This window comes from Falco naumanni, chromosome W (assembly GCF_017639655.2).
Source record: "Falco naumanni isolate bFalNau1 chromosome W, bFalNau1.pat, whole genome shotgun sequence".
NCBI classification, from domain to species: Eukaryota; Metazoa; Chordata; class Aves; order Falconiformes; family Falconidae; genus Falco; species Falco naumanni.
In genome coordinates, this window is record NC_054079.1 from 25612256 (window position 1) to 25639793 (window position 27538).

Here is a 27538-nt window from a genome sequence, read left to right on the forward strand (position 1 = left end):
TTAATATTTGGAGCACAAGTTGCACTTCTGGAGAGCATCATTTAAGGTAGTCAATGTAAAAGGAATGCTCCAAGAACACTTGGCTGCAAGAATTGAGAGAGGTAACTGGGTACAACCTAGAGATCTGTTTCTAAGTTACACTGATTAAAATTCTAATGTTGACACATCCACAGACTAGTACTGTGGTATTTCATCTTGTAGAAAGGATATATTAATGAGCACAGGAATTACTGTGATTTGTTCTTTCAAGTAGCCTTTCTGTTATCAGAGAGCTATCTGGACACAGTTGACATTACTTTCAATCAGTTTCAGTAAAGTTCAAGCAATTCAGATTAGGTGGTTAGAAAAAAATAAATTTTTATATAGAGAGTAAAGGAAAAAACGCTAAAGCCTAGAAGAAGAATTCCACCCACAAAGAATTCAAAAGAACAGGAAAATTCCTTTTGAAAAAACAATTTCAGTTGCAAATGACAAAACTTCAGAAAATTAAATTTTTAGAGGGAATCTGGATCATTTGTTGGGGGAAAAAAGCCCCCCCAAAACCAAACAAAACCCTACATTACTCCTTGAAAAAGTCTACATTTTTAAACTGTAGTAACACTTTCCTACGCTTTACTTGCAGTACCATGTACTTTAGAAAGACTCATTCAAAAGTACATTACTCACCCAGCTTGGAAAATCAGACCAAGTTGGAACCCGTTGACAGAGGTCACGAAGAATACGTATGATAACCACACAGGACTGCAGACCATTAGCTCTAGCCTTGTGAGCAACACAAAATCATATTAATTAATCCCAGCACCTACAGCAAATAGGGCTTGTTGAAAGACTAAAACACCACTGTTCAATGGAAGCCCAGATACAAGATTGAAACAAATCAATCATTCTACAACTTTATTCCATGAGCTGCCATTCACAGCAGTATTTTATACAGGGTTAGTAATTTAAGGTGGTGGAAGTCAAAGTGCACAGGCTATACAAGAATAATATTTCTTGATCCCCTGTGCACTTTGACCTATGTTCACTTGTAACAATAAATACAGTATGTTTCTATATTAGAAATAAAGTAAAGGTCTAAGAAATAGGTATAGAGACCGAAAGGTCAAGGGAATCTGTTTGGTTTCTTTATCGTGCCTTTGCCAGAATGCAAAGTCACTAAACCAAACAGTTACTTCTCGCCCTTCATTCTCTACACTTAATACACTTAAAGAAATAGGAAAAAAAGTCTTAAATCTAAACCCAAAGCTTTAAACACAGAATCCATTATTTAAAACAGTTACTCTGCAGCCTTATGGAATATATAACAAATATACGACACATGATCACCCCAAGCGAGTCAAGCTTTCAACATCAACTTCTCAATGGCAAAAAAAAATTATAAATAGTGAAAAAAAATAATGTGAAATTCAAATGAGCAATATCTGCATAAAGCAGTTCTTCCATACTCAACCTTCTACATTTAAATTTAGGGACCAGAAAAATATTATGTATTATTAGCATGAACAATGCTGAGTGTTTGCACACAATTAAACATTTATATTGCAACTGAACTTATCTCTCATAAGGCTACAAGAAGAAAGCAAAATTATGTTCCGAACCTGGAACCACTTAGCGTGGCGTAGAGCAGCCAGAGCGTCAAGGCATTTTTGCCTGTCCAAGACGTCCGGTGGATCTTTCACCATACCCGAGGTTACATCTAAAATGGATTGAATTGGCAAAATGCAGTGAGGAATGGGTGTTTGACCAGGTGAGCAAGACACTTCCTTAAAGTAGATTCAGTGTCACACATGCCATTTAAAGTTTAAACACTCGAACAACAAATGTAAATGCTCAATAAAAGCCATTCAATTAGGATTAGGGCATCAATCCAGTATGAAGATCAAGAGCATAGCTCTCAGGTTATTTTTGAATGCATTGCAGATTATGCAATGCATAGTAATTCTTTATTCAAGCTAACACTGGAAAAACACATATCCCCTAAAATTAAATACTGCAGGAAGGATGGTTGGACACAGTGCACCAGCACAGAGAACACAAGACAGAAGGAACACAAAAATCCACTTTAATCAAATAGAAACATTCAAACTTAATTTCTTGTAAATTTTGTCATGTTTTATTTGGGACCTACTCTTTTAAAGAAAAACTAAGTATATAAAAAAAATAAATCTTAAAAGCACTAGACGTTTAGTAATGAAATTTTTATCATACCTTAAAATAGAAATTATTTTGCTTTTAAAAAAAACTGACTAAAGGAACATGAAATGCTCTTCAGTATTAAGAGCTCCATTACTTTCTAGTACTCTCTCTATTACTCAAATTCCTCAGCCCATAATATACATGCTCCAATATCATTCAGGATGCAAAGGATTTGAAAAGCGATTGCTTTACTTAAGATTCAGCAGGGGAAAAAAAAGCAAGGAATAGTTTAAAACACAAAGCACAATGTCTGAAAAATAAAGAAAATATAGTAAATCTTGTATATTTAAATGTTCAGGATTAATTAAATTATCAAACCAATTGCTTTGTTTCCCAAAAGGAAAAGACCACAAGGCCCTTTTGGAAGTGGCTTAATCAATGAAACTGGAACCACTGAACAATATGAAATGGTATCTTCAGGTTACTTAAAAACTGTAGGGATATAATGCAATGATCAACTTTAAAGGCTCTTTGTTTTACTAATTATGAAAATGGCTATTGTGACTAGTGACAAAGTATATTGGTAGCATAGCTGGTGATACACCAGATAAAGAGGAAAGAAAAAGCCCTCGCTCAATGGCACTCATTTCACAGGAGCCGGCTGTATGGAACAATATAGTTTACTCCAGCAATATATAAATTTAGATAAGTCTGAGAATAAAATTTGTATATATTTTGAGTCTCACAAAACATGCCAACAAGGAGAAGGTTCTAGGGATGCTGCAGAGAGAAAGCTCTGAAACCACCTATTTATACACAGATGTAAAATAAATAGTAGGATACTTTACCATACAGAGAACTAAAAAGCCATGAATGAACATCATGCTACAACTTTGCAATATAATAAATAAACTCAATCTGAAGTACTACATTCAGATTTGGGCGTTTTTTTTTATAGGACAGTTCCATTGCTCTGCACTGGGCTAAAAGGGAGAGGATTTCAAAATAAGAACAAAGCTGAGAAGAACCTGGGTATCTTCTCGCACAGATATTAAAACTTACGGACTATATGTTAAATTGGAAAGAAGAAAAACTACACTAACAAGGCATTTACAGAGCAAATGAAGACATCTAAAACGGTATTTCATTTAAAACAAACACCAAACTTATACAAGAGAGGTGTCAGGTAAGATAACTGATGAAACAAGTACAACTTGTATATAAAAGACAAGGAGTACATTTGGAGAAAACCCACAGCAGGTAAAGAGAGGCAAAGTAAGATTGAAAAGTTAAAAATAAAAATCTGGGTCTGTTGGGTCTAGTAGCCTAATCAATATTTTACATTCTTCTAAAACTAATATGCAAATAGGTAACACTGTGCAAACTTTTATCACAATAATTCACTACATAATTTGAAACTCAATTACTTCTAGTCAGAAGTTGCAAGGCACCTATTGCACCGAGAATATATCGGCTGAAAAAAATGTATCAAGGAAACTCTTGTAATACTTAATCTGTGGATTTTTGCATCTGTTTCACATTTCAGGATTAACCCCTTAAAGACTATTTAACTAAATTCAGATGCCTAACCTACACCACCCTGTCAAACTAAGACAAAAAATATTAATTAATTTACAAAACACAAGCATGAATTCTTACCCTACATAACTTATTACTAGCATCAGGGGTTAATCTTCAGTTAGACATGCTGTGTCCACACTACCTCTTTGTTAAAAGCTAACAGGTATATCAATTTTGGTAAGTTTTATTATGAGAAATACATATTACCCAGTCAACTATTTCAAGACTAGTGTGAACACTGCCTTAATTCTAGGAGAGACACAAAGACACATAGAAAAAAAAACCCACACAAAGTAACAGTAGATGCTAGGAGTATGCATCCAACCCCACTCCTTTGTAAAGCATGGCAGGTGTGACACTGAGCTTTAGAAAACCTTGGTCAAAAATCCTTCCGATGTGTTGGCAGCAACCCCTGATAGGAATCAAGTCCCTCTGCTAGAAGGCTTTGGACCAGGGCTGTTAGCTAAGAAAAAAAAAGACGCACACATATATGCGTTTTTAAGTATGTACACTCTGTTTGCTGAAGGAAAGATTCCACAGCAGGGGTTAGAGTACTTTGAATATATAGATTTGGTAAACTGTCAAATGCACAATACTGCAAGGAACAGTAGCTATGTGGTTAACAATTTTATTTCACACTGTATTTATTATTATTTTTTTAGCCTTTTATCATGTAATGGGATTATTACACATCAAACAAGATTCTACACCACATGCAAGTCTCAGTCTCATCTTGACTCAAACTTGTTCTTCTGGTAAATCCTTCCTTATCACCTGAACAAGCTCCCCAAGCAAGCTAAAAAACCCCAAACAAACCCCAAAAACTAAACCAAACTTTAAACCACTGTAAGACACAGAGCATGAGAAGCTGCAGTAAAAAACCCCACAAACACATACTACTACTCTGCAGCAAATAAGCAGCAGTCTTTATAATAAGGCCGCCTTTGCTGCAATAATTTGCAATTCAGTCTTCTACTTGCTCTAGTTTTAGAAGTGAACTTTTCTGCACATCCATTTTATACTGCTCAGTGTCTTGAAGAGAAATCTAACTTGATTTTGCTTGCTTAGAGGCAGTACTGCATTCACCAGTGAATAAACTCACAGTGGTCATTTTAACTCATGTGGGTCAGACAAAAATACAGATTTGCTTCCTTTAGGTGGCATAAATTAAGGGATTGATTGTAGTAATTTGAAATTGATTTTATTTTTAGTCTATATCATAGAATTTTAGGCCAGAAAATTGAAATTGAGTATTGTAGCAGAAATCAATATTGCACTTTTGCACAGTACATTAAGAAATAAACATGGTGTTTAAGGTTAACTGCATTTAATGGTTAACATAATTTAATAGTCAAATCTTTCAAATTAAATTATTCTTTATAAACTTAAATAATACATGAATTCTGATTCAGCACAGACAAACCAAGAATCATGTTACACTTAGACTGTCAAAAACCAAGTAAATTGGTTTGGTGTGATAGTACATGTACAAAGCCTTTAAAGCTAGGAATAATATGCACAGCTTAAAAATCACGTACAAAGCACTCAAAGACTCTTCAGAAGTCATCCAAACTAGAGAATGCTTCCTGAAGTTTTTCTTTCTGATTATGTAGGATGACTTTGTTAACACAGCTTGCTTACAATGCACTAGTCTTAGCTACAGAACATTTATTAATGCAATATAAAAACCTCAAGTATTTCAGGACAAGTAATGATGAGATGAAATAAAAAAGGTCTCTGTGGCTTATATAAGTACATATATACACAAGTACATGTATACATACACACATATGATTTTTTCAACCTGCATATGAGAAGTGTTAAGATAGCCTCAGATTTCCTATCTGTAGGTTCACTGTCAAACACCAGAACCTTGTTAGCCATGATCGCTTTCAACTATGAAAATACAGGATTAAAAGGAAACAAAAGTTAATTTTATCTGACCCGTAAACAAAAAGAACCAACGTACTGCAGACATTAATCATGCTTGTTGGCTTAAAAGCTTTTGGAGCTTTGAAAGTGTTACAGAACAGACCCTTAAAGCAACACTGCTGGCACCAGAGAAACTGAACTTCAAAAACAATTTGATTTACAAGCTCCACCTTCTGCTTCAGCTTGATGACAAAGCCATTTCTTATTGTACTAGTCTGGGTTTTCCAGTTGGATAGAAGACTGATTGTAATACCAGGAGCCTAAATATACTCAAAAAGCACTCCAGATCAAAAAGCAACCTCAGAGAGCTGGAAAAAAAAATCGCATCATCTTTTAAAGTTAGAAGCACTGTTACCATCAACAGTACTATAAAAGTGTATTTTAAGTGGTGCTGCTATTTGGAATGTGTAAGTGATGGTAATACTGATTCAGTTTAAACTCAAAACCCTCTGATTTTTCTAAAACCATACAATCTTTCTCTTAGGGCAAGACTGCTCTAAAAAATCAGTTTACAGACACTTGCTATAAAATACTTAGTTTTCCACATAATTTTATGGGGGGGGGGGGGGGGGGGGGGGGAGTCAAGTTTGTACCTTTTCCAGAAAGCTGAGGTTGGACATAAAGTTAGAGTTTTTAAAAATGAAAGCATCATATAAGCATTTATTTTAACCAACTGTTCTCTACCGAGACTGGTTGTTGAAAAACAAGGTTTCAATCAAATACATTAGTTGTGCCAGCATGTTGCCTTCTAGGATCATAATGCCATCTTAAGCAGAATATATAAACATATAAAAACAGGTGAGAAAGAAGTAGCATCTTTAACAACTTCCCAACCTCCATCCCTCATGTTCTCCTCCCGAATGACTGGAGATGTCAGTGTGATAGTAACTTGCATTTTGGGTTCCACACATGAATTTAAAATTATTGCTGCTTCTAGGACTGCACACCTGATATCGTATTTCTCAGGACTTATTACCTAAATATTGAGAAACAGAAATTTCTATTAGAATGTGGCCAAGAAAAGTATGGGGAAGAAAATAGATTTCAACATAGTCTTTTTAATAGAAAAACAGAAATGCAATATAATTATATGAAGCAGATATCTCTGCATTCAAAGAAACAACAGTATTCACAATTTTTATATATATAAATATGGATTTGCATATTGTTTCCAAATCATTAATGAAAATACACAGCAGTCACCAAGCATGCAAAAGAAAAATACCACCCATAAAGAAAATCCATATATTAAGTAAATAACATAACGAGAATCTTGACAGTGTTTGAGATTAAGTGGCACCGAGGCTTTTCTTTAAATGCCAGTTGGATATGTTTCTCATTGGAACATAGGAGCCTTTAAAAAGCACAAAGATGCAGTGGTTCTTTGAGCTCGTAGTTACAGGATGGGTACTGCTAGGCACATTCCATACTTGGCTATCACAACATCCTCTGATGAAAGCAAAGGGTAAGATAAACACCAGGGGAAAAAAAAAAAAGTAAGAGTAAGAAGGTGGTTATTCAGAATTGCTTCTTGCAACTAGACTGAGTAACTCTAAATACCCCCAAAAGGAAGCTGTAAGCACCTCTATCACTGTCTTCCACAAACCAGAGGGACAAGTAACTTCACAAAGCCAGACCAAGACGTGCATTTTTAAATTTTCTTCTGTTCTATTATTTCAAAACAAGAACAAACCCAAGATTATCTTTAACTAATCTGATCCTGCTAATGCTTCTACCATGCCACTGATTCTGCCAAGAATTTTACCAGACTACACTGAAATAGTAATGCTGTGACAAGCATTCTCTAATGATGGTAGACAGGCTTTGTTCAGTAGAGCACACTGGAGTTTAAGACTTTATTCTGTACTTTCGTTTCTTGTGGAAATACAGCAAATACTTTATATGAATTCTGCTGAATGGTTTAAGACTGCATGTACTTTTGGGGTTTCTTTGGGGGGGAGGAGGGGGAGGTTGGTTGGTTGGTTTTGGTTTTTTTTTAAAGGGCCAAGTTAAAAACCCCCTAAACATATACAAACAGAAACCCACAAGACTTAGTTAACTAATTGTGGGACTACAAAGCACTGACACATACAAACTGGAAACAAGACATCGGTACAGAATAGCATTAATGGAGAACTTTGACCTTCAGGCAGAGTGTGGCAGTTTGACCTTGGCTGGATGCCAGGTGCCCACTAAAGCCGCTCTATCACTCCCCCTTTTCAACTTGACAGGGGAGAGAAAATAGAATGAAAAGCTCATGGGTCAAGATAAAGACAGGGAGATCACTCAAAAATTACCATCAAGGGCAAAACAGACTTAACTTGGGAAAATTAGTTGAATTTTTTACCAACAGAATAGGATAATGAGAAATAAAACCAAAACTTAAAAACACCTTCCCCCACCCCTCCCTTTTTCCTGGGCTCAACTTCACTCCTGATTTCTTTACCTCCTCCCCCCAAGTGGCACAGGGGGACAGTGAATGGGAGTTGTGGTCAGTTCATCACATGTTGTCTCTGGACACTTATTCTTCCTCAGGGGGAGTACTCCTCATACTCTTCCCCTGCTCCAGCATGAGGTCCCTCTCCCACAGGAGACAGTCCTCCATGAACTTCTCCAACGCGACTCCTTCCCACAGGCTGCAGTACTTCACAAACTGCTCCAGCATGGGTCCCTTCCACAGGGCACAGTCCTTCAGGAACAGACTGCTCCAGCATGGATCCCCCCCCCCACAGGGTCACAAGCCATGCCACCAAACCTGCTTCAGCATGGGCTCCTCTCCCTCCACAGTTCCATAGGTCCTGTCAGGAGCCTGCTCCAGCACAGCTTCCCATGGGGTCACAGCCTCCTTTGGGCATCCACCTGCTCTGGCGTGGGGTCCTTCACAGGCTGCAAGTGGATATCTGCTCCACTGTGGATCTCCATGGGCTGCAGGGGAATCTCTGCTCCAGCACCTGGAGCACCTCCTCCCCCTCCTTCTTCACTGACCTTGGTGTCTGCAGTGTTATGGCTCTCACATATTCTCACTCCTCTCTTCGGCTGCAATTTGTTGTGCAAGTGGGTTTTTTTTCCTCCATCTTAAATATGTTATCACAGAGGTACTACCACCGTCACTGATGGGCTCAGCCTTGGCCAGTGGCAGGTCCATCTTGGAGCTGGCTGACATTGGCTCCGTCAGGCACAGGGGAAGCTTCTGGCATACTCTCACAGAAGCCACCTCCGTAGCCCCCCCCCCCCCCAAACTTTGCCACACAAATCTAATACAGAGCACAAGCTTCCTGTAACACTGCACAAGTTACCTCTATCACTGCTGATAACTGGATAATAGTCTTTCTTCTGCTCATTTCTACTTCCCAGTTAAATGAAATCAATTAAATGATGACTGATACTACACTGCTAGCACAAACACCTAGACACTTGCATGGATACAATATACAGAAAGCAAAACATGCAGCATAGTCCCTGGATTCAGATAGAAACACTCAGAAAATGAAAAGAAACTGAACCTGAGCAATGAAATGCAGCAGTCAGCCCTGCAGACATTTGACTTGAGGACAGATTTTTACAGTATCTTTAAAAAAATTAAAATCCAAAAATCTAAATACTACTTACTGCAAGTTGTTTGGGAAGACTTTCAGCAATACGACTGAGTAACATCTTTGAAGGCTTCTCAGCACATAACAAAACAAGATTGACATTTCGGTCTCCACGGAGTAGCAAACCTTTAGCCAAAACGCCTACCCGTAAAACTCCTTTCAAAGCTCTGTGAAATATAATTAGAAGCTGCATTTAAAATATAAAAACCATAAAACTAATCCTGAAGGTAGAAAAGTGAAATAAAATAGGAGTGGAGTATTCCATATACTCTTGAGGCCACAGCAACGTATGCTGTATCAAAACCCAAGGAGAACAGAATCCCTGGAAGCACTGATAACAGTGCAAGGAAAACCATAAAATTACTTCAGGAACAAGTGATGAAATTCTTAAAAAATAATAATAATAAAAAAATACCTGTCTTTACTGCCATCTTTTTTGTCATCTCCCTCTTTGCTCTTGCTTTTTTCATGGTCAGTCATATTGTCAGAAACAAGTTTCAAAGCGCGCTCAGTAATAGAAACAATTTTTTGGACTGCTTGAAGTTCCTCCTCTGTTGGATATATAGCTGCATGTTTGGTCATCACATAACGGTCATCAGAGGAGTCAGGGCGGCGTAGAGGCTAAAAGACAAAGAAGTACATTTCTGAAATTTGGGTATACTTCCAAGTTCACAGATGGTATGTGACCAAAACCCAAACATGTGGCTAAACAACAGAATATTCAAATCTCAAATCATTGAAATGTAACAAAATATGAACTGAAGTGTCCTTAACAACTTACACTGGTCACAATCAATCATGTCTGAAAAAACATGAAATGTATCAAAAATAAACAAATTATGAAATCCCAGGATCAAAAGTACCTCCCCAACCTAAATAACTACTCTCTTTCCGTTAATTGGGAAATACTTGCATACTGCTGCAAAATAAAGTATCCATGACTGCTTTCACAGAATCACAGAATTCAAATAGGAAGGGATCTCAGTAGGTCCTCTAGTCCAACCTCCTGTGCAAACCATGGTCAGCTATAAGACCTTATCATGTTGCTCAGGGGTTTATCCAGTCGGTTCTTGAAAACCACCAAAGATGGAAGCTGCACATCTGTGTGTGAGGAAAAAAATAATAATAATATTCCTGTATTCAGTCTGAACCTCTTTTGTCTCAGCTTAAAGTTGTTGTATCTTGCCCCCTCACAACTATAAAGAGCCTAGCATCATTGTCTTAATAATGCACAGGTATTAGAAAGCTATTATGTCCCACTGAAGCCATCTCTTCTCCAGGCTGAAGAAGCTCAGATCCCTCAAATCTCTCCTCACAGGGCACGCTCTCCAGACCTCTGACCATCTCAGTGGCTCCACAATGAACCTGCTATATGGTTTATCAGTACCTTTCTTGTACTGGAAAGCTCAAAATTGAATGCAGTATTGCAGTTTGGGTCTAATGAAAGCTGATCACCTTCCTTTATCTACTGATTATGCTCCTGTTAACATCACCCAGGATGCTGTTGGCCTTCCTTGCTGCCAGGGCACACAGTTGGCTCACGTTCAGCTTGCTGTCTACCAAGAACCCCAGGTCCCTTCCAGCAGGGCTGGGCTGCTACCCAGCCTGTCATTTCCCAGTCCCTCAGTGCAAGGGGTTAGACCTTCTCAAGTGCAGCATTAGACATTTGTCCTTGCAGAATTCTATAAAGTTCCTGTCGGTCCATTCCTCCAGTCTGCCTAGGTCCCACCCTGAACTAATTCAGTTTCATGTCAGCTGCAAACCTAATGCGTGTGCACCTTTCAGATCATTGATAAGATGCTAATGAGACAAATCCCAGGATAAACCCATGTGGTACTGCACTTGTTACTGAACTCCAGGTAGAGTATGACCCACCACTAACCATTAGCCCCTGTGGGACTGACAATCCAACCACTTATTATCCATACATTTGTCCACAATTAACTAAATAAAGTATAATGCAATTAAATAAGAACTAGTACACAAACCCAGAATGACTTGTATTTCAGAAGAAACAATATTTGTCTTCAAGGCATCCTTTTGTCATATAAGCGGATTTATTTTGGAAGACAGGTCCATCTACACAGTTTCATTGGTATATATTTTTTTCTTCACTTTTTCAAATCCTTTATTAAGAAACACTGGAGACAGCTGAAGTAGCACTGAATAATTTATAGTTCTTAACCGTGCCTCCTGGTAAGTATGATTCCCCCCCAAGTTAAGAGACTCACAGCTGGTCCTTGGGGCTGAGGAGGCATTCCTGGTCTAACTCCCAGCAGGCCTAGAGGTCCTGGAGGACCATGAGGATATCCTCCATCTGGTATTCTGCGACGGTCCTCCCAGTGATGCTGCTCTTCCTCCATTCTTCTCCAGTACATGTCCTCTTCATATCGCCTGAAGTGCATCAAAGTGCTCTCTTTATATAGCTGTTAATACTTCCAACCATTCTAAATAAATTCTCAGATGTCCTCACTAACACATTTCTAAGTCATGAGCAAATACCAGTGAACTCCAGAGGGTAACTAAAATGAATGGTTATTTTGAAAGTAGGCCTGAATTTATAGCAAATAATTCTAGTAAGTCTACATTCCTCAGAGCAACTGAACATTAACAAAAACGAATAGAAATCCAGAGAGGTGACAGCTTAAAATAAGACAGTACAGACTGCTCAAAATAAGTAACTACAGAAGCAGTTAGTTTTCGATAATCTGACTGCGGCTTTGTCTCATTCATTGACAAAACAGAATGCATTACCTCATTTCCATCCTCCAGCGTTCTTCCTCTTCTCGCCTTCTCCAGTATTCTTCTTTCTGCATCTGTTTCCTCATCTTCTCTTCTTGAATTTTTCTTGCTCGAATACTGGGCTTTACTTCTACTTGTAAATCTGGGTTTACTTTTTTCTAGTTCAGAAAAATAACGAATGAAATGTTGGTTTGCCTCTTGTCATCTCAAGGTTACAGAGTTCTTCTGATATGTTTAACACACACTACTGACCTACAATAAAATCAAGGGGAGTAAAATGCAGTTTTAAAAACTGCACTGAATGAATGGTTGAATAAGAACAATGTGACCAGTATCTTAAAGGGAAAAAAAAGCAACATATTACAATAGCATGAATTCCCTCTTCAATTATATGAGAACAAAGCAATTTAAGATTAAAATGTTACATGAAATACTAAGTAATTTGCTGTTCATTCTGTAACAGGATGACTACTCTATAACCTGAAAAACCCATTTCATCTTAACTACAGTGTGCTTCCTAGTCCCCTGTTCCTGAAGGGTCCCTCATACAGGGGCATAATCATGAGTTACTGAATACATTCTTCTGGCAATTTTTTCTCTTTTTTCATCCCTTTCATGATTATGCAGGCCCTCTGTATTTCCTGTAACCACAGTAGATTCTTCCTATATAATCTTATAATAATCAAAACGAAAACCATATGTCAGTATAGGTCTCTCTCCATTCACGACTAAAAAGCCTGCAACTTATTTCTCAAATGTCTCCACAAAGGGTTTATGTGGTTTATCCTGCCAAAAACATTGAGCACTACGATTTTACGCTATTTGAAATTCATGGTAAACAACATAACACACCTACTGTTGCTTGCATATGTTGTACAATATTTTAATGTTGCAAAAGTTGCCTGAAAGCATTGCTCAAAATGTTTAAAAAAAAAAACCCAAACCAAAATGTAGTTTCAGAGTTTGCATTACTACTTTAAAGACTACTGTCCTGTTTCCAGCTGGGATAGAGTTAATTTTCTTCTTAGTAGCTGGTGCAGTGCTGTGTTTTGGATTTGGTGTGACAACAAGGTTGGTAAAGGATGTTTTTAGTTGTTGCTAGGCAGTGTTTATACTAAGTCAAGGACTTTTCAGTTTCTCGGGCCCTACCAGCAAGAAGGCTGGAGAGCCACAAGAAACTGGGAGGGGACACAGCCAGGACAGCTGACCTGAACTAGCCAAGGGGATATTCCATACCATGGAAAGTCATGCTCTGTATATAAACTGGGGGGGGTTGGCTGGGGCCTGCCAATCATTGCTCAGGCACTAGCTGGGCATGTCAGCAGGTGGTGAGCAACTGTATTGTGCATCACTCGTTTTCTTTCCTCCCTTCCCTTTGGATTTTGTTCCCCTCCCTTTCTCCCGCCTTTTCATTATAATTGTTGTTATTATTACTGTTGTTTTTATTTTCTTTTAATTATTAAATAGTTCTTATCTCATCCCTCAAGTTTTACATTCCTTTCTGATTCTCCTTCCCATCCCTCTGGGTGAGGGAGGAGTGAGCAAGCAGCTGTGCAGTACTTAATTACCAGCTGGGGTTAAACCACAGCAACTATATTCCCCAAGAAATATATTTATCTAGGGGTTTTGTATATGCTGTTTACTTAGAGTACCTACTTTTGACTAGTCTTTAAACGTAAGGTTGTGTAATCAGTCAGCTGCCATCTGGTAGATTTTTAGATAGAAGCATTAGCATTTCTACTAACCTTATACTGAAGTCTGTGCCGCCTCCCTTTTAAGTGCATCTCCTTGGCATTAGGATCATTAAAACTGCACTCACAAAGTTTACAGTGAAAGCGGATCACCTTTCCTTCATCATTTCTTACCTGGAAAATGAAGTTATAACACACTGGGTTTTGAGGTGTGTTTTTTTTTAAAAAAAAAAAACCACCAAAAAAAACCACCAAAAAAACAAAACAAGAAAACCAAAGCTGATGTAAAAATTAACCTAATTCAGTGACATGGGAAAATATCTACACATCTTAAAACATGCTAAAAAGTTCACACAGTAACTGAAAGAAGGGAAAAAAGAACTTTCAATTCTGACAGACACAACATTGTGTTTGGTAATGAACAAAGAACAAAGTTCTTCCATTCTAAAGAGTACACAGCTTTAAACTCGAGCCTAAACATATTGAGTCAAATAATTACAAAGCTGCAAATGATGAAAAATTTACATCAGACTTCATCCACACATCTCATGCCACCCACTGAGCTCAAAAGAAACATGCACAATACAAAAATGTAAACATATGCACAAGCCTTTGCAGGTTCAATGCCTTATCACTTTTATCTTCACAGAGGACCCAGGGAATTACAGGCCAGTCAGCCTCACCTCGATCCCTAGGAAGGTGATGGAGCAACTAATCCTGGAAACCATTTCCAGGCACATTAAGGACAAGAAAATCATCAATAGTCAGCATGGCTTCACCAAGGGGAAGTCGTGCTTGATCAACTCAAACTTCTGCAATGACATGACTGGCCTGGTAGATGAAGCAGCCGATATTGTCTACCTCAGGGGTCCTCAAACTTTTTAAACAGGGGGCCGGCGTGCGGATGAAGTGGCAGGCAGTCATCTGCGGCTGCTTGGTTTCCCCCCCCCCAACCCCCAGCGGGGGGGGGGGGGAGTTCTGTAAATACCGGGGGCCAGATTGAGGACCCTGGGGGGCCGTATCCGGCCTGCAGGGCGTAGTTTGAGGACCCCTGGTCTACCTGGACTTCAGTAAGGCCTTTGACACAGTCTCACCATAATATTCTCATAGACAAGCTGTTGATGTATGGGCTGGATAAGCATACAGTTAGGTGGATAAAAAGCTGGTTGAATGACAAGGCCCAGAGGGTGGCGATCAGTAGAACAAAACCTAGCTGGAGGCTAGTAACTAGCAGCCTACCTCAAGAGTCAATACTGGGTCCAGTCCTGTTTTAACATCTTCATTAATGATCTGGATGATGGGGCAGGACGTATCCTCAGCAAGTTTATTGATGATGCAAAACTAGGAGCAAGTGGCTGATATACCAGAAGATTGCACTGCCATCCAGAGAGAGATCTCAATAGGCTGGAGAAAATGGGCTGACAGGAACCTTGTGAAGTTCAACAGGGAGAAGTGTGAAGTCCTGCACCTAGGGAGGAACAACCCCATGCACCAATATATGCTGGGAGCCACCCAGCTGAAAAGCATCTTGGCAGAAAAGAACCTGGGGTGGGGCCTGGTGAACACCAAGTTGAAATTGAGCCAACAATGTGCCCTTGCAGCAAAGGTGGCAAATGGCATTCTGGCCTGCATTAGACAAAGTATTACCTAACAGGTTGAGTGAGGTGATCCTTCTTCTCTAACCCAGCACTGGTGTTAAAGAAAACATAGTTTGAATAAAGAAATTTAAAGTGTTAAAGCTGCTAACTGGCAGAACCAGGCCTTGGCCCTTGTATAGCCCTAATCCAAGGCTGGTTTAAATAGAAAAAAAAATAGATGATCAATTTGTTTACACAGGTGCTTTCTGAAAAAGAGATGGCTTTAGAAAAAAAGAATCGTTATTTGTTTTAATGCAGATGAATAGGAATTGCTTGTTCAAAGACTAAGTGTGCTTGAAGGATTGTGTGAGTTAAAGCAGGCAGAAAGAAGATCATGATCCAAACAGGACCTAAGAACTGAGGCAGAGACTGGAACCAGAATAGATGTATCAGCTGGGACAAGGTCAGGTGATGGATTCCAGAGCTGATAAGACCAAAAGAAACTCCTAAAACCTCAGACACTGACTAATGATCTGATTAGTGTATACAAGCTGTGCTGCATCCCTTTGTTCTCTGCCACTCACTGAGGTGGTGGCCCAACTCTGAGTTGTGATTAAAGCAACCTAGCGGTACCCACGTCTGTGTGAATTTCCCCTTTAACAACTGGTGAGGCCACACCTGGAATCCCACATGCAGTTCTGGGCTCCCCAGTGCAAGAGAGACATGGACATACCAGAGAGCATTCAATGAAAGGCCACAAAGATGATGGACTGGAGCCTCTCTCCTATGAGGAAAGGCTGAGAGAGCTGGGACTGTTTAGCCTAGAGAGGAGAAGGCTTGGGAGGGGATCTAATTAACGTATTTAAATACCTGAAGGGAGGGTACAAAGAGGATAGAGTCAGGCTCTTTTCAGTGGTGCCCAGTGACAGAACCAGAGGCAATAAGCACAAACAGAAACACAGGAGGTTCCCTCTGAACATCAGGAAACACTTGTTTTGTTTTGTTACTGTAAGAGTGACTGAGCACTGGCACAGATTGCCCAGGGAACTTTTGGAATCTCCCTCCTTGGAGATATTCAAAAGCTGTCTGGACATGGTCCTGGGCAACTGGCTCCAGGTGGCCCTGCTTGAGCAGGTGGGTTGGACCAGATGATCTCCAGAGGTCCCTTCCAACCTCAGCCATTCTGTGATGTTTCACGTTGAATAATTTTTTACTAAAGCAGTTAAAAAGTAATCCACATTTTTACATCAATACCTCCTCCACATAGTCATGGCCTACTGGCTGGACATCACTTTGCAAAGCAGCAAGAGTTGTAGGAGTCACTGGTTCAGCTGCTGTGTCTGATTTTACTTCGTTCGTTTGTACTGTAGCAGCAGTTGTTGTTTTAACACTTTCAGCTGATTTAATTTCTTCCAGTTTACTTCCTGTTGTCTGAAGCTTATTACCACCTACAAATAAAAAAAGTAAAATCATTAACTTTCATAAAATGAGAATATGATTACACATGATGTGAAAACTGAAGACTATTTGCAATGTTCTGGCTAAAGCATTATCAGACTTTTAAAATTAATTAAAACTAACATATTTTAAATACAATTAAAGGTTTTTTTAAAAAAAGTTTAACAAAGTTATTTAAACACCTAATTTTTTATTTTAGCAAGAAGCAATATTGCAACAATATAAAGCAAAAGTTTATCATTCATTTTCATGCACTGAATGGGAACAACTCGGCAAATATATTTTAATTGTCTTCCTCTTTTTTTCTTTTTTTTTTTTTTTTTGTCATCAGATATTTTTTTTGTTAGTGGATCCAAAAAAAAAAGTACTTCAAAACCTTATAATGTTTGTACTAACAAAGGTAGTATAATCTCAGTGTTGCAATTGCATAGGTCTTTCCTTCAAGAGTAGGATAGCTTATTGAACAACTGCTTCCTGTCTCTACATGTCTGTCATGTTTATTTCATGTTTCCACTGTTAAGATTTCTAGCGTTACAAGGGTGTTTCAGTTGCCCAGTTATCAACTGCTAATCTACTGCAGGTTGCCTTAACAGCCCAGGCTGTAAACTGAAATTAGGACCGACTGGACTATAAAATGCAATACTCCAACAACTACTACATAAGAAACCAAAGGTGGGAGAAGCCTCCAAGAGAGGTCAGGTGGAGACAACAGAGCAGAAAACACCATGAACTGTGAAGCCAAACTTTTATATATATTCTTATTTTCACCTATCATTAATTCTCTTAAACAGAACAGTTACACATAAAAGTTAACTAAATACATTTGTATTTGTTGCACTAAAATCTTAAAAAAAAATATATAGAATAGGTTAGGCTTTAAAATAAAGACTGACTTCTGTACTTGCCAACAAAGTTTATTTTCGGTGTAGATATTTTCTTTACAGCTATATTAGCAGGGGTTGAAGATGTTTTGTTGTTGGACACTGCATTAAGTGGTGCATTTGCCGTGGGAGTAAGAATTTTCACTGCAGAGGATGCAACAGAGGAGTTCACAGTACTGCTGCTAGTTAATATATTTGAAGCAGAGACAGTTGGTTTAGAAGCAGATATGGATGTTGAGGAAGTAGCTTGGGTAACCACATTTGGTTCAGTTGAAGGAATGGGTTTGCCAAGCTTTGTGTGCAACTTGACTACCTGTAAGAATAAAGAGAAATTCATAATATGATCTTCCTGGGATAACTATAAAAAATGAACTTGTTATAGGTTATGGAAGCTTTAACAGAAGCATCAATATTGCTAAAATATATATATATAAATCAATATAACTAAAAAGTTATTGCTTCTTTACAAAAAGTGATCGGGGGGACGGGTGGATGGACACGACACACGGACTGACATGTAAAAGTTCTTGTCATCTGTAACAAGGAAATACTTAATAGTTATCTCAGATTGCTTATTTCCATTAGAAATTCAGATATTTGCTCCAAAAGCTGCATAGACAAGAACAGAAAGCCAATAAACTCACAAGCCAGTAAAACTCAAGGAAACATTTTGCTCAAACTTTCAACCTTACTGTTTTGTTGCCTGGTTGCTTTTTATTCTACCTCCAAAAATTGTAGTACATTGAACTATCGTGGTTCCAAATAATATTTGTAAATAAGAGTTATTTAATTCAGATTCAACATCACTGTCTCTTTTGATCATTACATTTTAAGAGTATTTTTATTAATAAACTTTCTAGGTTACTTCGTAAAACAGTAGATATTCCTCAAAGGGTTTTTTTGGTGTTTTTTGGGTTTTTTGTTTGTTTGGGGGTTTGTTTGTTGGTTTTTTTAAAGCACATCTGCAGAGACTGTTAAGGAGGATGCAAGAGGCATATTTCAGAGCTCTTTAGTATTTCACAGAAAGTGAAGAGGTACATGCTTATTCTTAGAAGTAATAAGCAGAGGCCTTTTCACAATATGCTTGAGACAGAATACTTCTTTTTGGTGACAGCTGATCATCACCTGAAAAAGCAATGCATGTAAGTCCATAAGAAAAAACATGCAAAATGAAAACTAAAGATTGAGTTTGAAAGTAGCTGGAAAAAAACCCACCCAAAACCAAAAAAAAAACCCAAACAAATCTGCTAGACATGCCTTTAATGCAAACACATATACACAATCACGATATGAACACAACTGTATACATACATCTTAGGGTTTTGTTAGTTTTTAAGCATGTTCCCCATCAGAATACAGACATATTAATACCACATAATACTATAAATTTAAGTTCAAGCAACTCTTCAGAATTACTTTTTTCCAGTAGAATTCACAAGATACTTCAGCATACCAAAGAAATAGAGTCCTTTGAGATTTCATTTTTACACTGATGACAACCTAAATTAGCATTAGTTAGTGCCTATCTATAAGGAAGAGAAAGCGACATCCAAATATATAAAGATAATATATACCTATGGAGTTACTGGGCACAACCCAAAAATTTAATGGCTCAACTTCATTAATGAAAAAAAGAACACTAGGAAAGTCTATCTAAATTATAATTTTTGTTCTTGTACTAACAAAAAATAATATTGGGAAAATTGTCTTAAATTTGCTATATTTATGTTAATAGGAATGATGTTATTGATGCCACTTCGTACAGTGTTCTGAGATACAAAGAGCTATAAAAGCTGAATATTAATACTTGTATCTGTTACTGACATTAACCTTTCCAGAGTTATGAGGAAAATCTGTAATATCTAATCACACATTCTACACAGCCATTCCGTTCACTATTGTATGGTCAAATTTAAAACACTGGTCCACAGGGGTTCACAGTACAGTCCGCAGTCTTTATTCCACAATGTCTACCTAACTGCACCCAGATAGTAGGGAAAGTATGCTTACCAAAACTCTTCCAAACATAGACATTATAAAGTCTACTACAGGACATTGGTATATGGGAGCAAGGAACCCTTGCAAGAAATACCAAAAAGTGACGCATAATAGTCCTGTCCTTTGGCACTGACTCAGCTTACAGTGTTTCAAAGTGCACTGAGAGTTTCTCAGCACCAGACAAATAAGAAAAACGTCAAGAAAAGTCTTGAAAAGAGTTAGGGGGCACAAGCATGCTACTGGATGTCCTCATTGATGCTTTCCCCATCTTACTCTATACCTTCTTCCTACAATTTACATACTTTCCCCAATATATCCTCTTCTCATTGATGCAGTGGCAATATTTTCCCCCCTTGCTCCCAACAAGGCCTTTCTAATAGTGAGCTTAAAGATAAGTTTGAAACAAAACCAGAACTAAATGTCTTTAAACAAAATAATTCAAATTATATTGTTTCTGCATATTTTCTCCTCTCTTAGATGAGAAAAAATTATGGGAAGAAATATACGACTGACTTGTATAATAAGGACAAGAGAAAGTTCTTACTTTCTGATGCTTGGCTCCACGAATATGGGCAGCATAAGCATCTGCCCCTGTACAAGACACATCACAAAGCTCACAACGCAACTGATTCTGAGTTCCACGAACAGAAGTGCTGCTGTTATTGGTGTTCTGGGAAGCTTTTAATGCTGCTTCTTTCTTTTTGTGTTTCTGGCCTTCTAAGTGTTCTTTATAAGTCTGTTTAAATAAACAATACACACACAATAACCTGTCTTCGTACTGCTTGTTCATCACTCGTGAATACATGTAATATAGAACATATGCTTTGTATGAGAAAATACTTCCTACATCAAACATTTCTTCCATATGACATGCTCTAAGGAATAAGCAGGCCACTTTAAGACCAAGGAATTTTCTTTACCGCCAGGATTCCACTTTTAGGTAATACAATATGGTCTTTTCTCTTCTACCTTCTCACTTCCTCAATCAAGTACTGGTCAACAGATATTACCATTGAAAGCTTAACAAGACCAGAAAACTGCATCTCTGTTGCAATTTCCTGCACTGCATTAAATTGTTCTTGATTTTTAATTTTCCTTAAACTGCAAAACCACAGTTATTATATGTATCCAGAGAATAAAAAAAAATAAATTCAAAAGAAGGTAATGCATAAATAAAGCTGTGCTGAAAATGAAATGCAGAAGTTGCTATTTGTTCCTATACCAACAGTGGCAAACTACAGAGCAGACAGGGTAGGAAAGAATGACAAATTTGCCTAAAGAGTAAGAACTGTTTCACCAGACACAAGCACTCTACATGAATTGATATCTACTTTTTATGCACTTGTACCCACCGTGAAACTAAACTGAGATGCTGGAATACAATGAAGAATAAATTTTCAGGCTTACCATTCACAAAGTTTTGAAAAAAGTATTTTCTAAGAAACTTGCTGTGCTAAAAAAGCAAATCAAATTCAAAGTTTAGAATACTTCTGGAGTCCAAAGCACAGCTGAAGAAGCTTCACTATACAAGCTAAGGGGATCTATCTTTTTGTCTTCTCATAGGACCTCTTTCTATAATAGCACACATTTTCATTTAATTGTAAAACTTTAGTAAAAGTATAGAATCAAGTCTTTAAAAATTAACAAATATTCTTAAAGGGGTCATTTTTTTAGCTGAAAATATTATGACTGAAGTATGTAGCAGAATATTGTATTTTTGTATATATATATATACCTGTGGTCCAGCACAGCTGATCTTACAAACATCACAGTAGTGGATCTGGGGTGGTTTGGGAGGTTGCTTCGGTTTCAGCTGCTTATTTTGGAATGGTGCCTTTTTAGTAAAGGTAGTCCCTGTCCAAGCGGCTGTTGCAGCAGCAGCAGCAGCTGCTGCCACTGCCTGTTTCTGTTGCTGCTGCTGCTGGTAATAGGACGATGCAGCTGAATACACTGCAGCTTCATAGCCAGAATAAGAGGTACCTCAAAGATCAAAATAAAACGTTACATCACTGTACATCATGTATCAATTACAAAATCCCCAAATCCACTAATTCCAAGCATATTGAATACTGGGGGGGGGGGCAGGATATAAACAATTTATTGAGATCTTGTGATGCAGTCTGAATTTTTCTTGATGTTTCACAGCCCACAAATACATAGCGTACCGCTTGTATCAGGAATATATTTGATTTTAGACAAATCAAATGTAGTTATATTTCATATATCAAAGCATCCCTAAGGAATACGTGAAATTATGTGAAATTTTCTGTTAAGACTGAGTATGATGTAACAAGATATCTATTGGAGAGACAACAGCAGGGCACAGGCAATTCAGGAGGTTCCTGGAATGCATTGATAACTTCCTTCTCCAAGGAGAGGTGCCATGCTGGACCTTATTCTCGCCAACAAGGAGGGGCTGGTGGGGAATGCAAAGCTCAAAAGCAGCCTTGGCTGCAGTGACCCCAAAATGGTGGAAATCAAGATCCTTAGGGTAGCGAGGAGGGCATGCAGCAAGATCACCACCCTGGACTTCAGGAGAGAAGACTGGCCTCTTCAGGGATCTGCTTGGTAGAGTACCATGGGATAAAGCCCTGGAGGGAAGAGGGGCCCAAGAAAGCTGGTTAATGTTCAAAGATCACTTCCTCCAAGCTTAGAAGTGATGAGCGATGCATCCCAACAAAGACAAAGTTGGGCAAAAATGCCAGGAGGCCTGCATGGATGAACAAGGAGCTGCTGGAGGAAATCAAACACAAAAAGGAAGCATACAGATGGTGGAAGCAAGGATAGGCAGCCTGGGAGGAATAGAGAGAAACTATCTGAGCAGCCAGGGATTAGGTTAGGAAAGCTAAAGCCCTTGACAGAATTAAATCTGGACAGGGATGTCAAGGACAACAAGAAAAGCTTCTATAAGTACATCAGTGATAAAAAGATGACCAGGAAAAATGTGGACCCTCTCCAGAAGGAAACAGGAGACCTGATTACCCAGGACATGGAGAAAGCTGAGGTACTCAATGACTTCATTGCCTCGGTCTTCACCAGGAAGTACTCCAGCCACACTGCCCAAGTCACAGAAGGCAAAGGCAGGGACTGGGAGAATGAAGAACTGCCCGCTGTCAGAAAAGATCAGGTTCGAGACCATCTAAGGAACCTGAAGGTGCACAAGTCCAGGGCACCTGATGAGATGCATCCACAGGTGCCAAGGGAACTAAGCTAAGCTTCTATCCATCATGTTTGAGAAGTCGTGGCAGTCCGGTGAAGTTCCCATGGATTGGAAAAGGGTAAACATAACCCCCATTTTTAAAAAGGGAAAAAAGGAAGACCCGGGAACCTACAGGACAGTCAGTCTCACCTCAGTACCCAGCAAGACCATGGAGCAGATCCTCCTGGAAACTATGCAAAGGCACATGGAAAACAAGGAGGTGACTGGTGACAGCCAACGTGGCTTCACCAAGAGCAAGTCATGCCTGACAAATTTGGTGGCCTTCTACAACGGGGTTACAGTGCTGACGGATGAGGGAAGAGCAACTGACCTCATCTACCTGGGACTTGTGCAAAGCTTTCGACAGGGTCCTGCACAACATCCTTGTCTCTAAACCGGAAAGACATGCGTGGACCACTCTGTGGGTAAGGAATTGGCTGGATAGTCACACTCAAAGAATTGCCGTCAACGGCTCAATAGCCAAGTGGAGACTGGTGACAAGTGGATGGAAGGGATACCATGCAGAGGGACCTTGACAAGCTTGAGAGGTGGGCCCATGCAAACCTAGTGAAGTTCAACAAGGCCAACTGCAAGGTCTTGTACCTGGGTCAGGGCAACCCCAGTATCAATAACAGCTGGGTGGAGAATGGATTGAGAGCAGCCCTGAGGAGGACGACTTGGGGGTGCTGGTGGACAAGAAGCTCAACATGGCCCAACAATGTGTGCTTGCAGCCCAGAAAGCCAACCGAATCCTGGGCTGCATCAAAAGAAACATGACCAGCAGGTCAAGGGAGGTGATTCTCCCCTTCTATTCTATTCTCATGAGACCTCGCCTGGAGTACTGCGTTCAGCTCTGGAGCTCCCAACATAAGGAAGACATGGACCTGGTGGAGCAAGTCCAGAGGAGAGCCACAAAGATGATCAGAGGGCTGGAGTACCTCTCCTGTGAGGAAAGGCTGAAAGAGTTGGAGTTCTTCAGCCTGGAGAAGAGAAGGCTCTGGGGAGACCTTATAGGAGCCTTCCAGTACCTAAAGGGAGCCTACAAGAAAGATGGGGACAGACTTTTTAGTAGGGCCTGTAGCGACAGGACAAGAGGGAATGGCTTTAAGCTAAAAGAGGGTAGATTTAGATTAGATATAAGGAAGAAATTCATTACTGTGAGGGTGGTGAGACACTGGAACAGGTTGCCCAGAGAAGCTGTGGACGCCCCCTCCCTGAAAGTGTTCAAGGCCAGGCTGGATGGGGCTTTGAGCAACCTGGGCTAGTGGAAGGTGCCCCTGCCCATGGAAGGGGGGCTGGAACTAGATGATCTTTAAGGTCCCTTCCAACCCAAACCTACAGTTCTATCATTCTAAGAATTTTAATAAAAGATTTATCAAAGGCCATATAGTAAGTAGTCTTCCAGAATCAGATTTACTGTTCAAGTTCCAAAATGAAAAGGAGGACAGATGGGGGGGTGGGGGGGTGGCGTGGTGTAGAAAAGAAAGATAAAAGACAGAATTGCTACTGCTATTACATTCTATTTCACTGATTTAAATTGTTCTAGTACAAAGAAGCTGCTTGCCTGCTAAAACCTCCGCAGCACACCCTGTCTACACACTCCTTGTTTTCTAGTATCAAAGTTGAATAAATCAAGGAAACTGGGCTTTCGCACCTTTGAGCCAGTTTTCCCATAAACTTTCTATATCTACACGTTCAACCATTTTAATCCTCTGATCAGGTTCTGTTTCAAGGAAGTCTTAAAATCCATTTTTAAACAGAAAACAAAACAGAAAGTTCAAGGTAGCTATAATATGCCAGTTGATTACTATCTGGCCATAAAGTTAACATCTTTTCATCTTTAACTACTTTTTGGATTTCTAATGTTTGAAGGAAAGTTATTTTTTATTTAGCATCCATTTTCCTCCCATTTTGGGTCAAGACAACCCAAACTTACAAGATTTATATTGGAGCGCTCCTCTCTGTCACTGCTGTTTGATGGCAGCATGCTCCCAGTTTCCCTGGGTTATATTTGTGTGGATGTTTCGTTATTTTTTCTATCCCCCATCTTTTCTCTCCAAACCTTACAGTAAGTCATAAAACACCATGCACATAATGCCAACACTTTGGATTCTCACATGTAACAAAACAGGCACGTACAAACATCAAACCTCTTTTAAAGATACATAAAAATATTTTGCCATTATTATGATTTAACTGGTTGATACTTCTCAGTAGACTAAGATGCAATTGAACACAAACTGCTAAAATTCTGAGCATTTAAATCCTCTCCTGTAACAACTGCAAAGTTCCCAGCAACTTAATACACAAAATTCTTACCAGAATAAGTAACTGCTGTTGTACTGTACGTTGCACTTTGAGTATAGGATGGAACAACAGTAGCTGCAGCTGCTACTGGCTGCACAGTAGAGGATACCGGATATATAGAAAACGTAGTTGTTGCTGGACTTGGGGTTGCAGGTTTTATAGCTGTCACTTGTCGTGTTTGCTGGGCTTGGGTATACTGAGTTGCCCCTTGGCTATATCCTGCTTTTGGAGCTAATTAGGATAGAAAATAGAAGTGTACGAATATTGACATGCTTTAGTTGAATGAAATGCAAACCATATTAAGTGATACTTAATGATATGCTGGGGAATAAACACATAACAAGTGGGTTTTGTTTTAGTTTGGTTGGGTTTTTTTTTTTCCTTTTTGTTTGGTGTTTTTTTATTCTGTTTGGTGTTTTGGTTTTGGTTTTTTGGTTCTTTCTACAGTACCTCAGATTTACGTATTTTTAACTGTGCTGCCATGTTTTTAAACAACCTTCTTGTTCAATGGTTTTACTAGTGTACACTAAACCTAAGAAACATTTAAACTTTCCTATTATCCCTACTTATAGTACAAAAAGTAAATAGGATTTACACATTGTAGCATTCATGATACCGATAATTAAAGTACATACATTAAGTAACTAAAGAATAAAAAAAAAAAGTTGTAATCTGAACCCACCACTGACTTTTAAAAGTTTGCCTAGAAGTATGTTTTGAGTGTATTTAATAACAATCCAGACCTCAAAGATAGTTACTTATGGCAGTGTCACAATAACATTCAAATTCTAGGTACAGCAAATTTTTCTACACATTGACAGGGATTACATGTGAAAACTAAACTAAAACCAAATCTGGATAATGTGAAATATTTAAAGACATATTTTTAAGGTAGTACGCAGACTGTGTATAATGACAGGAGTTTGAATCATGACACCCACCTGTCTGGTAGTATGATTCAGCTACTGAAGGTTGAGGCTGGGCAGCAGCAGCCACAGCTGCAGCAGTTGCTGTTGGTTGTTGATAGTATTGTTTGCTGTCATAAGCGACAGCTGGGGCGGTAGATCGAACATAAGAATAGGAATCCTAAAAATTCAAAAGAGAAAACCCAGCAAATTTCTCCTTAAATATATATCTGGAGTAATAAAGATCATTAGCAGCAGCAAAGAATTTTCTTCTATTCTACTACATTAGATATTTAAAAAATATTTAGAGACAGTATATACTAATATATGCATTAAAGAAATTAAATTTATGTTTACAGATACTTCAGGCCTGAAGACAACCCTGATGGCCTTTTTCAGACTTAATATAGGAATTAACCTCATGCTATTAAGTCACTTTCCCTTCCAAATTATTTTTGTTACCAAAAAGCAACTATTCTCACTAGTTTTTCATGACAACTGTATCAGATTACATTCCTGTAAAACATGAAGTAAAAAAACACCACAGATTTCCACAAACTACAATAAACTCACAAGTTTACAAACATGAACCTTTACTGGCTTTAAAAATCCCACAAACAACAATACTTTTCTTGGTTATATTTTTTAGAGTATGAAAGTTATACTTTTAAAGCCTTCTTTACTTTTTGGTGTATCAACTATTCCGTTGGGGAACCATATCTAGTTTATAAGGGAAAGGTAAGTAGCCCACTCAAAAACTCCAGAACTCAGGAGATGGTTAGCAAGCTTAGAAAGGGAGGGCTTGGAAGGCACTATATGCATGTACATATATTCTCCCATCCTCACCATAATTTATGGTAAAGTGCAGAGTTGATCAACTGAGGGGTAGCAAGGCACAAACTACATTAGCCGAAATGTACTAACGTATACGATTTCATTTGATTTCAAAGAAATATAACAATAAACCTCTTTTCCATCCAGCCTGTGTAAAGTAGAATTATTTTTCTTTAGTTTAGGGGACTCTTTTCTGCCTGAATGCATCTAATAATTGACTAGTTTAATGACCTTGTATTTATGAGTAAATGTGCTACTGGAAAGATTCCTACATTTTGATTCATTACCATACATGACAAATTACAAAAGCCATACAAAGGAATTTATAACATAGAGCAACAGTAGTCCTTTTAAACAAACAAAAATACTAATTAGAATCTAGATAATGCCTTGATAAGTTTAGGACTAAAAAAATTAAAGAATTATTACAAAGGACATAGTATTTCAGTGTCTTCTCAGAGTAAATGCACATTTTAACTACGGGCCATGCCATAAGAGTTTGGTAACTCTTGCGCATAAACACACCAGCCTAGAAATATCCACTAAAGACTGACTAACAAATGCTAATGTAGAAAAAAAGCTGATAAAAATACAAATAAAATTCACATTTCCAATGGGAAACTACCTGGCCATGTATAATCCCTCATCTTTCTGCATCTAAGCTGTCTGAAACCAATGGGCTAGGGTTACTGATGTACATATAT

General features: G+C 38.5%; 1 protein-coding gene across 6 annotated transcripts in view; it reads right to left on the minus strand.

The window, feature by feature from the left end:
- LOC121080413 (zinc finger RNA-binding protein) overlaps positions 1–27538 on the minus strand; it is a 46419-nt gene that overhangs the window by 3675 nt on the left and 15206 nt on the right. For 2 of the 6 annotated variants that reach the window (XM_040578426.1, XM_040578430.1), the window contains exons 4-17: positions 26037–26181; positions 25108–25326; positions 21325–21569; positions 20134–20325; positions 17604–17904; positions 16507–16700; positions 13730–13849; positions 11997–12142; positions 11474–11636; positions 9658–9863; positions 9259–9409; positions 6484–6625; positions 1599–1696; positions 667–762 (exon numbers count right to left, since the gene is read on the minus strand). In XM_040578426.1, the coding sequence (XP_040434360.1) occupies positions 667–762; positions 1599–1696; positions 6484–6625; positions 9259–9409; positions 9658–9863; positions 11474–11636; positions 11997–12142; positions 13730–13849; positions 16507–16700; positions 17604–17904; positions 20134–20325; positions 21325–21569; positions 25108–25326; positions 26037–26181 (2418 nt within the window). Of the gene's footprint in view, positions 1–666; positions 763–1598; positions 1697–4006; positions 4181–6483; positions 6626–9258; positions 9410–9657; positions 9864–11473; positions 11637–11996; positions 12143–13729; positions 13850–16506; positions 16701–17603; positions 17905–20133; positions 20326–21324; positions 21570–25107; positions 25327–26036; positions 26182–27538 lie in introns of those variants that run through there. The other 4 variants (XM_040578428.1, XM_040578429.1, XM_040578432.1 and 1 more) reach the window with 4 other exon arrangements.